The sequence below is a fragment of the Sorex fumeus genome, unplaced genomic scaffold, assembly GCF_029834395.1.
Source record: "Sorex fumeus unplaced genomic scaffold, SorFum_2.1 ptg000002l, whole genome shotgun sequence".
NCBI lineage: Eukaryota > Metazoa > Chordata > Mammalia > Eulipotyphla > Soricidae > Sorex > Sorex fumeus.
The window spans coordinates 6,999,835-7,014,235 of NW_026606059.1; the positions used below are offsets into that span (position 1 = coordinate 6,999,835).

Consider the following 14,401-nt stretch of genomic DNA (forward strand, 5'->3'; position numbering starts at 1 on the left):
ATACAGTCATCTCACATGCTTTCATATTTGAAAATTCTTTTTCTGTCTCTCATAAAACTCTAGCTGATGGAGAAAAGGAAGATCAGTTTAATGGGAGCCCTCCAAGGCCTCAGCCCAGGGGACCACGAACTCCTCCGGGCCCCCCTCCGCCTGATGATGATGAGGATGATCCAGTGCCCTTGCCAGGTCCGAGTAAAATCTTGCTGTTTTTAATACCTGTCCCATGTTAGTGCTTTTTGATGAAAGCTGTTTTTAATTAGTGCTTTTCGATGAAGGGAAAAAAGAGGCAGATGGTCAGATGTTGATGGCTGCCGCTCTGTCACCCCGTCCTTGCTTGTGTGTGCAATTTGAAATGTGCGTTGCTTAGAAAATGAAGCTTTGTCCACAGAGACAAGACAAGTGAACAAAGTACATAAGCATTTAGACTAGAAGACCAGCTAATGGTTACCAGAAGGGAAAGGATGTGTAAATTTGACAGAACGGTTCCATTTTATGGTGAGGGTTGAATTAAGAATTTAATGATGAATTTAATGTAGTTTTAAAAAATATTGGTTTGTAATGATTTGTACCTGCAACCTTTCTAATGTTACAGACCAGTGTATGTAGTAATAGTTATTTTCTATTGCCTATTGCTTTAATAAATGTTTCTAATAAGCAATAAAGAGGAGGCGAGGCAGTACAGGGGTTAAGACGCTTGCCTTGCGTGGAGCCATTCTTGGGCCAATCCCGTGCACCACATATGGACCCTGAGCACTGCCGGGAATGATCCCTGAGCAGAGAAGTACGAGTACGCCCAAAGCACTGCCAGCAGTGCGTCCAAAGAAAAGGGAGGGACCGAGGGAGGGCAGTAAAGAAGGAAGGAGAAAGAACAAAGGATCAGAGGGAAGGGAGGGATGGAGAGGAGAGAAGAAGAGCAGGGCTCTGGAGCTGCAGTCATACACAGCACGCAGGGCGCTTGCCTTGCACCCCACAGACTTCGGTTTGATCCTTGCGGCCCCTGAGCCCCACCAGGAGTGATTCCTGAGTGCAGAGCCAGGGGTAACCCTGAGCAGCCCCAAGGGTGGCCCAAAAAACAACAAAAAAATTGCTTTTAATAAAGCAGGGGACCAGAGAGATAGGGCAGTGGGGAAGTTGCTTGTACTGCATGCAGCTAACTGGGGGTTAGTCCCCGGTTCCACACATAGTCAGTCCCCCTGAGCACTGCCTGGAGTGGTCCTTGAGCACAGAAACTAGGGCATCAGCAGATTTAGCCCCTAAAACAAGATAAAGAACTAAAGAGAAGCAGTATTACTGGCTGGGGAGCTGACTTAGGGCTGGAAGCATCCCCGAGTGGAGTGCTCTGAGTTTAACCCCGGGGCCTCATGGTTCCTGCAGCCTCTGCCAGCTGTGGCCCTGCGGGCTACCAGCATGGACAGGCCCATACAGCGCTGCCTCACTCAGCCCGAGCACCAAGGATTGGGGCCCACAGAGCCTAGAGCCGTGTGTTCCGGGGAGTGCCCTGCACCTCCAGGAGTGCTTGGGAGGCTCCAGAGGATATTACGATAAAAGGTAATAAAGGAGATGCTTATATGGTTGCTGAGAAGGATTCGTCCATATTAGGACAAGAGCTAGTACACTTTTTCTTTCAAATTTTTCTTAGTGAAACACCGTAAGGGAGCTAGTATACTTTATTCTCATTGTATAAACTTATATATCAGTATTTTCTTCAAAGTACGTGATCATACACTCTTCCTTTGTTTAGGGCCTTTGCTTTATTTTAAGATTTTTCTTCAGTTTTATTTTCCCCTTACACTTTATATAAAGACTGTGGTTTACAAAGTTGTTTGTGATGATTCGTTGCAGACATTCAGTGTACCGACGCCAGTCCCACCACCATGGCACCTTCCCACCACCCTTATCTCCAGTTTTCCCAACCAGCCTTTAAGCCTGCCCCCATAGCAGGCCCTCAATAATTTTCTATTGCTCGTTATAATTTGCTAAAACAAGGATCAAAAAGTATTTCCTTAGAAGAACGTAAGTGAATATTGTGTATCTCACCATGGAACGATTACGCCCTTGTAAAAGAGATTATTAAGATGTTACGGGTTCAGCCTTCTGAGTTGATATTTTGCCAATGGAGATTGGTTTCCTTCTATGTTACATCCTATCCAGTCTGGCTTATCAGTGTTGTAGAGTTTGAGCTGTCATGCAGCTGCGAATGTTCCAGAAGGTCCAAGATTTTTAACAGGGTGATGCAGCTAAGTTAAATTTTTAACTGGATCCCAGATTTGCGGTGTTTGCATGACTTCCAGGACTTCTGGAAGTAAAGAGATATGGGGAGAAGTAGATCATCCCCGACTCTGTGAAAGCCTAGAGATTTTAGTCAATTTTATACTTTTTATTTATTTATTTTTTTGCTTTTTGGGTCACACCTGGTGATGCACAGGGCTTACTCCTGGCTCATGCATTCAGGAATTACTCCTGGCAGTGCTCAGGGGATCATATGGGATGCTGGGAATTGAACCCAGGTTGGCCGCATGCAAGGCAAACTCCCTAGCCGCAGTGCTATCGCTCCAGCCCCAATTTTATACTTTTTAAATGATACTTTAAAATGATATTTTAAAAAGTATAAAATTGGGGCTGGAGCGATAGCACAGCAGCTAGGGTGTTTGCCTTGCACGTGGCCGACCCGGATTCAAGTCCGATTCCTCTGCCCCTCTCGGAGAGCCCGGCAAGCTACAGAGAGCATCTTGCCCGCACGGCCAAGCCTGGCAAGCTACCCATTATATATTCGATATGCCAAACACAGTAACAACAAAGTCTCACAATGGAGACGTTACTGGGCCCGCTTGAGAAAATCGATGAACAACGAGAGGACAGTGACAGTGTGAAAATGATATTTATATTTTCATTACAATGACAAGAGTCTTTAAACTATCATTTAGGGGGCCAGGAGTGATGTACAGCCGGTTTGCTTTGCATGTGGCTGGGCCAGCTTCGATGCCCGTCATCCCAAATGGTCCCCTGAGCACCACCAGGAGTGATTCCTGAGTGCAGAGCCAGAATAAGCCCTGAGCATCGCAGGATGAGACCTAAAAAGCCAAAAACAAACCAATAAATGGAATTTAGTAATGTCGATTCCTGCTCCTTTCCATTGTCTAAGCCCTAAAATAACCTGTGCCTCACGTCTCCTTCTCTCTCAGTGTCTGGTGACAAGGAAGAGGATGCTCCTCATAGAGAAGATTACTTTGAGCCCATCTCTCCCGATCGGAATTCTGTTCCTCAGGAAGGTCAGTATTCCGATGAAGGGGAGGTAGAAGAGGAGCAGCAGGAGGAAGGGGAAGATGATGAAGATGATGTGGATGTAGAGGAAGAGGAGGATGAGGACGAGGATGACCGACATACAGTAGACAGTATCCCTGAGGAGGAGGAAGATGATGAAGAGGAAGAAGGCGAAGAGGATGAAGAAGGTGAAGGTTGGTTATTTGGAGATTTGGTTTTGATTTTCAGTTTTCGATTTAATCACTGGGGGCTAACTTGATGAAGCGTAAGCAGTGTAAGGAATTTAGAGGAAAAACATGCTCAAGGTTCAGAATGTATCTGGGCCTCAAGATCTGACCAGGAGTGGAATTTCCACCAGAAGTGGAATTATTTTATATCAGCTAATGGTTGTACTCACTCCACAGGTTTACATCTTTTTAGCCAGTCATCCTGAACTGCTTTAGATGAATTTTCATTTCCGTATCCAGTGTCCTGGAAGGGCCACTGGCGGCTTATAATTTTTATCAGTTGCCTCTTGACACCGTTGGCTTTGTCCAGGGAAGCAGGTCATGCAGTGAATACATGATAATAGGGATTTGGTGAGGTTTTTTTCATTGTAAGGTGTGGTGGTGGTGTAATTGGGGTGGAATTCCTAAAGCCTGTTTCCCGGATACTTTGGTAAATACCACATTATTGCAGAAATTCAAGGTGGGGGAGGAATTCTTACAGTAATATGTAACAGTTTGAAGTAGTCTAGCTTTATTTTTTTCTTTAAAAAAAAAAAAGTGAGAGTTAAACTATAACTCTTTAATGTGCCAAGGAATGGTATGTAAGATTGAAGCATTTCTACGAAGTGATATTATGTTTTTCCTAAAATATTGAGAAGGAGGGTCACTCAGCATGAATGTGAGGGTCATTTCAGAGTCACAGGGACTTGTTCTCAGCATTAGGTTGGCTGAGTCCTCATGTGAGGATTTACTCAGCTGGTGGTTGCTAGCTGAGCCTTCTGTGTCCTTGTGTTTGTGGGGCAGAGTTGGCTTCTCTGTGACTTTCCCATCCAATTAGGTGTGCTCCTACAGGAGTGTCGGCATTGTGGATTTGGGGGTCCAGAACTTGAGGATCCATAGAACTGACTGATGGGGCCACATGGTGGCTCTGGGAGGCGGAGGGTGTGGCTGCTGGGAAACCAGAAGTTGAGTGCGTGGGAGGAGGCTACCTGCACCTGAGTTCAAGTAGTTTCCAGAGGTCACAGTCTAAACACTGGGATACCTGGGATTTGGGTGTCTTTGGAGATGAGTTGTGGGCTGGGGCAACTGGTGGAGCGGGAGTAGTTGGTTGTGGGTGCCGTGCCCTGCCCAACGGTGTCCTGGGGATTTCAGCCCGAGAGCCGTGTTTCCATGACTTGAGGTGGCTTGGTTTACTCCTGTCTCTGAGGGCTGGTCCTCCTGGTCCTGGGGGCTGTATGATTTTTTTTCTTTTTTTTCCCTTTTTTTGATTTTTGGATCACACCTGGTGATGCACAGGGGTTACTCTTGGCTCATGCATTTAGGAATTACTCCTGGCGGTGCTCGGGGGACCATATGGGATGCTGGGAATCGAACCAGGGTCGGCTGTGTGCAAGGCAAACACCCTACCCACTGTGCTATAGCTCCAGCCCCTGTGTGATTTTTTTATAGATGACTTATAACTGTTTCAACATCAGGCCTCTGTAGTCCCTTAAACTGAAGTATGATACTGGTAAGACTGAACGGTTTTGAATGAAAGAATATCAGAAAAGGGATGATGTCGATATAATGCTCTGAAACATTGTTTTCCCTTAGTTATTATTGCCCGTTTCTCTCCAGCCAGGTAATATTAGTGTCACGAGCAAAACAAGTTTTCTAACCTGTGTGTATTATTTAAAGGAAAGGGAAAAGCTGCATAAATCAAGACAGCTTTGTTTTACGAAAAACTGAGCATTTTAGTGAACAAGTTTTCCATAGAAATGCACACCCAAGGACCTGAGGGTAGTGCAGTGGGTGGTGTGCTTGCCTGGCACATCGCCAACCTGTGTTTGGTCCTTGGCACCATGTGGTCACACAGGCCTCTCCTCTCCAGAAGTATCCCTGGTTGCAGAGTCAAGACCAAGCCTTGAGCAATGCCGGGTGTGACGCTACCTCCCCCAGCAAACAAAAAGAAGGAAGAAAAGAAATAATAGATAATTGTAGCAGAATATTGGACCATTAAATTAAATTTTGAAAAGAATCTAGAAAGACTAGTTAAATATTGGAGATAGCTTTGTATTTGTGGTACTAATTTGACACTTTAATTTTTGGCCATCAGTTTTTTTTTTTTTTAATCTTAGAATATGTTCTTGGGCCCTGGAGAGAGCAATTAATTATTTCTACCATAGGTTTTGGGGCCCAGTGAGGAGGGTTTCCAGCAGTTCTCAGGGGGCGTTGGGGGCCTTTCTGATGCCGCTTCCAGGCCGAATGATTATACGATTGGGCCTGAAAGTATTGCCGTACTGGGACCACCCAGGCCACCTCGAGAGCCTCTGGGGCCACACCGGGCACTGCTATCAGACTGTGGTACCAGAGATGGGCTGAGCTTGCTAGACATCCGCCTTTACCCCTCCACTACCTTCTCAAGAGTCAGGAGGTCACACAACCTATTGTGCCCCAACTACCAGGCTAGTACCATCCAGTGGCCCGCGGCCCCAGCACCACGAGGACAGCCACATGTATATATATCCTGTCGAGAAGACTAGCTTGATGCCTTTCTTGGAGGGAGTGAGATGTATTGGGGCCACACCCGGCAGTGCTCGGTACTTACTCCTGGCTCTATATTCAGGGGATACGATAGCATAGCGGTAGGGCGTTTGCCTTGCACTCAGCCAACATGGCCGACCCGAGTTCGATTCCTCTGCCTCTCTCGGAGAGCCCGGCAAGCTACCGAGAGTATCTCGCCCGCACGGCAGAGCCTGGCAAGCTCCCCGTGACGTATTCGATATGCCAAACACAGTAACAACAAAGTCTCCAATGGAGACGTTACTGGGCCTGCTCGAGCAAATCGATGATCAACGGGAGCGCCTTTACTTTACTCCTCGCAGTGCTCCAGGGAGCATATGTGGTGCCAGGGATTGAACTGGGATCAGCCATATGCAAGGCAGGAGCCCTGACCTCTGCTACTCTCTCTGGCCCTTCGTTTCGTTTTCTCCTGCAGCTGAAGATATGTGGCTCAATAGTAAGGTTCACGTCTTGTATGCGTGAGACCAGAGTTCAGTTCCCGGTACCATAAAAAAAAATGCAAAAATAGATAATTTCTCTGAACCTTTTTGATAAATAGTTCAGGTTTTTTCATTCTAAAAAAAGGATGGGTGGGAATGGGATGGGCGTGGGGGTGGGGTGCCTAGGGAGTTGACTCAAAGCCACAGCCCCCCAAGCATCCCTCGGAATAGCTCCAGATGGGATGCCTCTCCTGAAAAGTGATTTTGTTCTCTTGAGGCATTCTAGTTCTGTTTACATGAGAGATACTACGGGGGACATGATGCTTGCTCTCACATGGCTGACCTAGTCCAGTCCCTACACTACATACAGTCCCCTCAGCCCCTCTAGCAGTGACCCCTGAGTGCCTGGCCAGGCGTGTGTGGGGTCTCTTCCTGCACCCCCACCCCCGTTCAACTGTCAGACGTAAGTAGTGATTGATACAATAATTGTCTTGTGAAGTTTAGCTGTAGTTCTCCAGAATTATTAAGTATTGGCAGTCATTGGTAAGATGTCACAATTCAGTTTTGTTGAGAAAATCCTTGATTTTCATTATTTGCCATATTAAATGTACTTTTACATTATTCTTGTTTTAAACAGTGGAGTAATATGTATCTGTTCATACCGATTTCCAGGGGATGATGGTTATGAACAGATTTCCAGTGATGAAGATGGAATTGCAGACTTGGAACGCGAAACCTTTAAGTATCCGAACTTTGACGTCGAATACACCGCTGAAGACTTGGCTTCAGTCCCTCCGATGACGTATGACCCGTATGACAGGGAACTCGTACCACTCCTATACTTCAGCTGTCCATATAAGACTACTTTCGAAATTGAACTGAGTAGAATGAAGGATCAAGGTCCAGATAAAGAAAATTCTGGGGCAGTAGAAGCCTCAGTGAAGTTAACGGAACTGTTGGATTTGTATCAAGAAGATAGAGGTGCAAAATGGGTGACTGCTTTAGAAGAAATCCCAAGTTTGATAATAAAGGGACTAAGTTATTTGCAGCTGAAGAATACAAAGCAAGACTCCCTCTGCCAGTTGGTAGACTGGACCATGCAAGCGTTGAATTTACAAGTAGCCCTTCGCCAGCCCATTGCCTTAAATGTCCGGCAGCTCAAAGCTGGGACCAAACTAGTGTCCTCGCTAGCGGAATGTGGGGCGCAGGGTGTCGTGGAACTGCTTCAAGCAGGAGTGATCAATGGGTTATTCGAGCTCCTGTTTGCTGATCATGTCTCCTCTTCCCTTAAATTAAATGCTTTTAAAGCTTTGGACAGCGTCATCAGTATGACGGAAGGAATGGAAGCGTTTTTAAGAGGTAGGCCGGGTGAAAAAAGTGGCTACCAGAAGCTCCTGGAGCTCATCCTTCTAGATCAGACTGTGAGGGTTGTCACTGCTGGCTCAGCCATCCTGCAGAAGTGCCATTTCTATGAAATCTTGTCCGAGATTAAAAGACTGGGCGACCACTTGGCAGAGAAGACGTCTTCTGTTCCGAACCACACTGACCCGGAGCACGACACGGACGCCGGACTGGAGAGAACCAACCCGGAGTATGAAAACGAGGTCGAGACGTCCATGGACATGGATCTGATGGAATCCTCCAACATAAGTGAAGGGGAAATAGAAAAGCTTATCAACCTCCTAGAGGAGGTCTTCCATTTGATGGAAACCGCCCCTCACACAATGGTCCAGCCTCCTGTCAAGTCATTCCCCACCATGGCACGTATTACGGGACCTCCAGAGCGGGACGACCCGTATCCTGTTCTCTTTCGGTAAGGCATGTTTAGTCTCGGGGAATAGGTTGCACGGTGGCGATTTCATCCGGCCGATTTTGTTTTTTACCTGTCAGAATGAGTACGTGAGGAGACTTAATGTTTCTAAGGAGATATTGGGGAGACTGGGGAACTGAGAGAGATGGTGGTGAACTGTATTTAGGCAGAAAAATTGGAGGGCTCTCTCCACCAGCTGTGCTGCCAGGGGGTAGAAGGTGTCAGGGGGTGGGGTGTGGGGCGGGGGGCGGGGAGGAGAAGCATCTCGCCCCTCTGGTGACACTTCCTCACAGGTAATGCCCTGGAACCCCTGGCCTACATCACGTGGCTCTTCTGGCGAAGCCATGCCAGGAATTGCATACGACCTACCTCCTAGCCCCTGGATTTTGTTTTTAGGATCTAGGAAGCTCTTGAATTTTTTGGAGTTGCATATGTGATACGGTCAAAGTAGTATTCTAAGTTTGTATGTGCAGTGGGATAAAATTGGAAGTTAGTGAGTAGATCAGCTGGTGTGGAGATGTAGGTCCTTCTGTTAAGTACTTGACCTGACGTGGCATTTAAAGGTAGTGGAAAATCTTATGTTGAGTTTACGAAAGAGCACTTAACTCGGGCTTGGTAACAGGAGGCTAGTAGTTATAAGAGGTAGTGAGGTGGCACTCAGCATGTTTTTGAGATTTTAGCTCAGGTGGTAACTACTTGGAACTGTGGTTTTATTGGCAGAAGAGTGAAAGGTTATTTGGGGGAGGGATTCCCAAGTGATGCATAAGAAGTTCCTGGCCCAGCATGACACTGATTCATGCGCGGACCCAAGGAGACAGGGCTGCTCGGGGCCCACAGTGCTGGTTTACGTGGGTCATCCTGACGGAGCTGGGGGTTCTAGTGCTGCACTCATTCACTCTTAGGGGACCGTGTGGGAAAGGAAGTCAAACCTTCTGATTCCTGAGACAAAAGGAGTTGTTCTGCAAAAGAACTTATTTGAAAGGAGAGCAAGGTTAAATATCCTGTGTTAGATGACGTGACCGTAAGATTTCCTAGGAGAACCCATAGTACCCTTAGTGTTGTAGTCATAACTGCAAGTCAGATAGCCAACGCTTGGGAGCAAATAGCAGTGAGAAAAGTGACATGGGGCAAAGTTTGGAGAAACCAGTTCTGAGTTTTCAGAGTCTCCTTTGAGTGACAGGATGTGCTTAATTAACCCCCAGCTACGGACCGTTATAGCGTGTGAAATTGGCTGCTGGGGAAGTTCATTAGAATGTCAGGACCCCAGATTGTTGGGGTGGAGCCCATAAGCACCCAGTACTGGATTCGGACTGAGATTCTGAGCTCCTGGAGGAATGCAGGTAAAGAGCATGAGCCGTATTTGCTGAAAAATCTACAGTGAGCATCTTACAGTTGAGCCGTATTTCTCTCCACGGGATACTGAGCAGTCTTCCAGTTGAGGGGACAGCCCACTGCTGGAATCCCAGTGCCCAGATGCTAGTAAAGAAACAGCCTCTCTCAGAGATTAATTAACAGCTTCAGACCCCCCCCCCCCCCCCCCCCCGTTTGCCTTTTGTCGATTCTCCCTAAGATGCTTAAAGCATAGTAGTCAGTGCTGGGGCTAGAGAGAGTAAAGAGGATAAGGCTCTTTTCTTTGCACATCGTTAATCTCAGTACATGACACCATAAATGGTCCCGAATCCCCCAGCACCTTCCCTGCTATACTACCGCTCTAGCTCTTAAAGAGACAGTTTTCTTTTTCTTTTGCTTTTGCTTTTTTGGGTCACACCTGGCGATGCTCAGGGGTTACTCCTGGCTCTGCACTCACGAATTACCCCTGGTGGTGCTCGGGGATCATATGGGGTGCCGGGAATCGAACATGGGTTGGTCGTGAGCAAGGCAGATGCCCTACCTGCTGTGCTATCGCTCCAGCCCCGACAGTTTTCTGCTATGCGGTTTCATACCCAGGAGCAAGCACGTAGTACAGCGTAGTGTGGCCCCCAAACAGAAATTAATGGGACTGCAGTATAGCTGGTAGGGCACTTGTATGTGACTGTGCCAGTTTGATCTTCAGCACCCCATCTGGTCCCCTGAGCCTTGCCTGGAGTGATCCCTGAGTGCAGAGCCAGGAGGAAGCCCTGAGCACCACGGGGTGTGACCCAGAAACAGAACAAACAAGTACAAACAATTAGTAATGTTTCAGGAAGTCTGCAGAGACTTGTGTATTCTCACTTGCTGTGACTAAAAAGATGAAGGACACGAGTCTTTGTTGGGGGCCTGGCTCAGTGCTCGGTGGCGCCTGGAGCGAGTATCCTGTTGCAGCCCCCGCGTGGCGTGCGCGTACCCTTCGCCCTCTTTCCGGCCCCCAGTGAGCTCTTTGGAGTCATCTTTATTATTTATGGCAGGAAACTATTTTTTCTTAGCTCAAAATTAAGTTTACACTGAATCTGTCTTTTTTGTTTTTAAGAGCTGTTTTGAGATTTTTTTTTCTTATTTTTGAATTTTGAAAAAATGCTATTTTGTTCTTTCTTTTTCTATAAAATTTGGTTGATTTTTGTTTGAATTTAAAGTCAAGGTTGATTCTGGAAAGAAAATTTTTATCAGTGGTTATCGATCGAAAATTTATTGGATGATAGCAGAAAATCATAGCACTCACCCTCAGAAGGTTCAGTAGAGCGGATTTGTTTGTCGCCCTGTGTTTGTTGAAGTCATACGTAGCTGAGGATTTGGATCCTTCGTTAGAATTCTGCCTCTTAAATACTGAAATGGAGTGCGTGAATGTTCTTGCCCTGACGTAGTGTGTGCCGCTTCGTGCTTTTTCGCCAGGTATCTTCACAGCCATCACTTCTTGGAGTTGGTCACCTTGCTTCTCTCGATCCCAGTCACAAGTGCCCACCCGGGTGTGCTGCAGGCCACGAAAGACGTTTTAAAGTTCCTTGCGCAGTCACAGAAGGGTCTTCTTTTTTTCATGTCAGAATACGAAGCCACAAATTTGTTGATTCGCGCCCTCTGTCACCTTTATGATCAAGATGAAGAGGAAGGCCTTCAGTCCGATGGCGTCATCGACGACGCCTTTGCCTTGTGGCTCCAGGACTCCACGCAGACGCTGCAGTGCATCACAGAACTGTTCAGTCACTTCCAGCGCTGTACAGCCAGGGAGGAGACAGACCACTCGGATCTCTTGGGAACCCTTCACAATCTGTATTTGATTACTTTCAATCCCGTGGGGAGATCGGCAGTCGGCCATGTTTTCAGTCTTGAGAAAAATCTCCAGAGCCTTATTACTTTAATGGAGTACTATTCCAAAGAAGCCTTAGGGTAATTTTCTGCTACTCCTTAAATTTTCTGTTATTTTCAGTGAACTGCACTGATGGACTAGTTTATTCAAAAGAACACAGGATTTTGAGAGTAAAAACTCATTATTGAACGTATGCATGGTTGGACTAGAATGTAGGAAATCTGTAAAATGTGAGCTTGACTATATAATTGGATCTGTTAGAATTTTTTTTTTACCACTTTTCCTGTCAACTGGTGATCACAGCTGTGGTACTCTCTAGTTTTGTGTGGGGGAATCTGAAAGCATAGGAGTTTATACCTAAGAGTAATAGTAACTACTTTGCTAACTTAAAACCTTGACTCCTAAGCTTTATTTTTTGGATTTTTGAGTCACACCCGGCGATGCTCAGGGATTACTTCTGGCTCTGCATTTGGAATTACTCCTGGCGGTGCTCAGGGGACCATATGGGATACTGGGAATTGAACCCAGGTTGACCAGGTGCAAGGCAAATGCCCTACCTGCTGTGCTACCGCTCCAGCCCTGCCTTCTAAACTTTTAACTGCTCCTCTGGTTTCAGAAGTACTTTTGACTGGTAAGGGTGGGGAGGGGAGGTGTTTTGAAGAGCACGCCCAGTAGGGCAGGAGGCGTTGAGTATTTAAGAAGTAATACTCTTGCGGGCTGGGAGATAGCACAGTGGATGGGGCATTTGCCTTGCACGCGGCAGACCTGGGTTCAATTCCTCCGCCCCTCTGAGAGCCCGGCAAGCTACTGAGAGTATCTCGCCCGCAAGGCAAAGCCTGGCAAGCTACCCGTGACGTATTCGATATGCCAAACACAGTAACAAGTCTCACAATTTGTTGTGAGACTTTACTGATACCCACTCGAGCAAATCGATGAACAAAGGGAGGACAGTGCTACTCTTCTTGCATCTAGTTCGCTGGGCTCACAAGGTCCCAATAGGACTCATTGAGTGAGGCATTAAATTGGGTATGTTCGTAAGCCTACAGACAGCATTGATTTCTTTGTCCAGCTATATTTTTGTAACTCTTGTGAAGATTGATGATGATAGTTGATCCATCATATTTATTGTTATTGATGCAGAGTAGACATATTTTAAAGGAGACCCAAGAAACATAATTTCTAATCTTCAATGAATAACTTATTCATTGTTCTGACCCTTAATAGGACTAAGTTCTTAATAGAACTTCACTTTCCATTATAATTCTTGTGCTTTAAAAAAAACCCTTTTATGGGGCTGGAGTGATAGTACAGCAGGTAGGGCTTTTGCCTTGCAAGCGGCTGACCTGGGTTCAATCCCTGACATCTCATATGGTCCCCCAAGCACCACCAGGAGTTACTCCTGAGTGTAGAAACAGGAGTACCCCTGAGCATTGCTGGGTGTGACCCAAATAAACACAACCCCCCCCCCAAAAAACAAAAAAACTTTTAGATGTTTTTGAGTGAGTTGGAGGTGGAAATCTGAACTGTAAATTTTCTTTATCATTAAAATGAGAAAAGTGGAAAAATGTTCAAATTGTTTCTAAAGTACTGTATTCAGACCAAGAAGTGTGAAACTTTCTTCTGTTTCAGTGATTCCAAGTCTAAGAAGTCAGTAGCATATAATTACGCATGCATCCTTATTCTGGTGGTGGTTCAGTCTTCCAGCGACGTGCAAATGCTGGAGCAGCACGCGGCTTCTCTCTTGAAGCTTTGTAAAGCAGATGAAAATAATGCCAAGTTGCAAGGTAGGGGGCTTGGGGTTATTTTAAGCCGTCACATTTATGTATGTGGAAGAAAAAAGGCCTTGAATATCTCTGATTTTGCTTTAGTATGTTTCGATGATGTTGTACTTAGTAATATTCTGTTTTTAGCCTCCTGAAAGTGTGTTTTTCTGAAGATATTTTTCTAGTGTATATGGTGGGGGAGGCGGGAAGCGGCTGGTCACTAGCGTTGACCTGGTGCCTTGGCCCCTCTAACCGTCCTTGGCCTGTGTTCTTTCAAATATCTTTAAGGAAATCATTGGTGGTACTTTTTTTCTGGGAAGTCATGAAAATTTGCTGTTGAAGTTTGTAAATTAACACAGAAGCAGAACTTTGGAGATACACGCGGTTCATTTTTCATTGTTGTTTGCGTGCTTGTTTCTGCTGTTGCATTGAGGGCCATGCCTGGTGGTCACTACTGCTGCGCTGGGAGAAAGTACAGCGAAAGGGTCAAACTCAGGAGGGGGGGCGCAGGTCACGGGCTCTGCCACTGCTGCCACACCCCTGACTCTCTCTTCACCCTCTCCTCTCCCTCCCTCCTTCCCTCTGTCCTCTCTCTATCCCCTCCCCAGAATTCTCCAAGTTTCCATCGATAATACTATCTTGTTTCACTAAAAAGTCCATTTGCAATTATTTTAATGAACAAGAATGATTTATGAACATTATTTATCAGAACTATATAAATAGAAGTTTATAGCAGACTTTAAGTGGGCAGTTTTGAAAAGCTTAGAATACTTAAATCAGTTTAAATTTAATTTTGGCTTCTGACTTTTTGACCTTACCAAGTAGAACGTTGAGTAATAATTGTGTAAATAATTGTAAAAAACTTGTGGCCTCTACTCTTCTTTTAGTGCTTGTATGGACACCCCCAGTGATGTGGGGCTCTGGGCCCTGGACGACTCCCATTCTGCTCAACCCAGCGATAGAACCAAGGGCTAAGAGAAGCCGCTTTGGGGCCTGGCCAGGGCCTGAGTGCCAGTAGGGCTGTACCAGGCAGTGCTATGGTAGTGCAGGGTGAGAGTGAAATGCGGGTGTAACGTGCTAATGCCAGTACATGTTAATAGTATGGAGAGATAATGGGCTGGAGAGAGAGCACAGCGGTAGGGCGTTTGCCTTGCACGCAGCCA

General features: G+C 46.2%; 1 protein-coding gene across 2 annotated transcripts in view; it reads left to right on the forward strand.

Annotated features, from left to right (window-relative positions):
- The window catches only part of VIRMA (vir like m6A methyltransferase associated), a 61,126-nt gene that overhangs the window by 18,872 nt on the left and 27,853 nt on the right, over window positions 1-14,401 (forward strand). The window contains exons 6-10 of one of the 2 annotated variants that reach the window (XM_056109673.1): window positions 64-186; window positions 3,183-3,449; window positions 7,121-8,261; window positions 11,064-11,555; window positions 13,105-13,259. In XM_056109673.1, coding sequence (XP_055965648.1) covers window positions 64-186; window positions 3,183-3,449; window positions 7,121-8,261; window positions 11,064-11,555; window positions 13,105-13,259 — 2,178 coding nt within the window. Of the gene's footprint in view, window positions 1-63; window positions 187-3,182; window positions 3,456-7,120; window positions 8,262-11,063; window positions 11,556-13,104; window positions 13,260-14,401 lie in introns of both variants that reach the window. The other variant, XM_056109664.1, reaches the window with a different exon arrangement.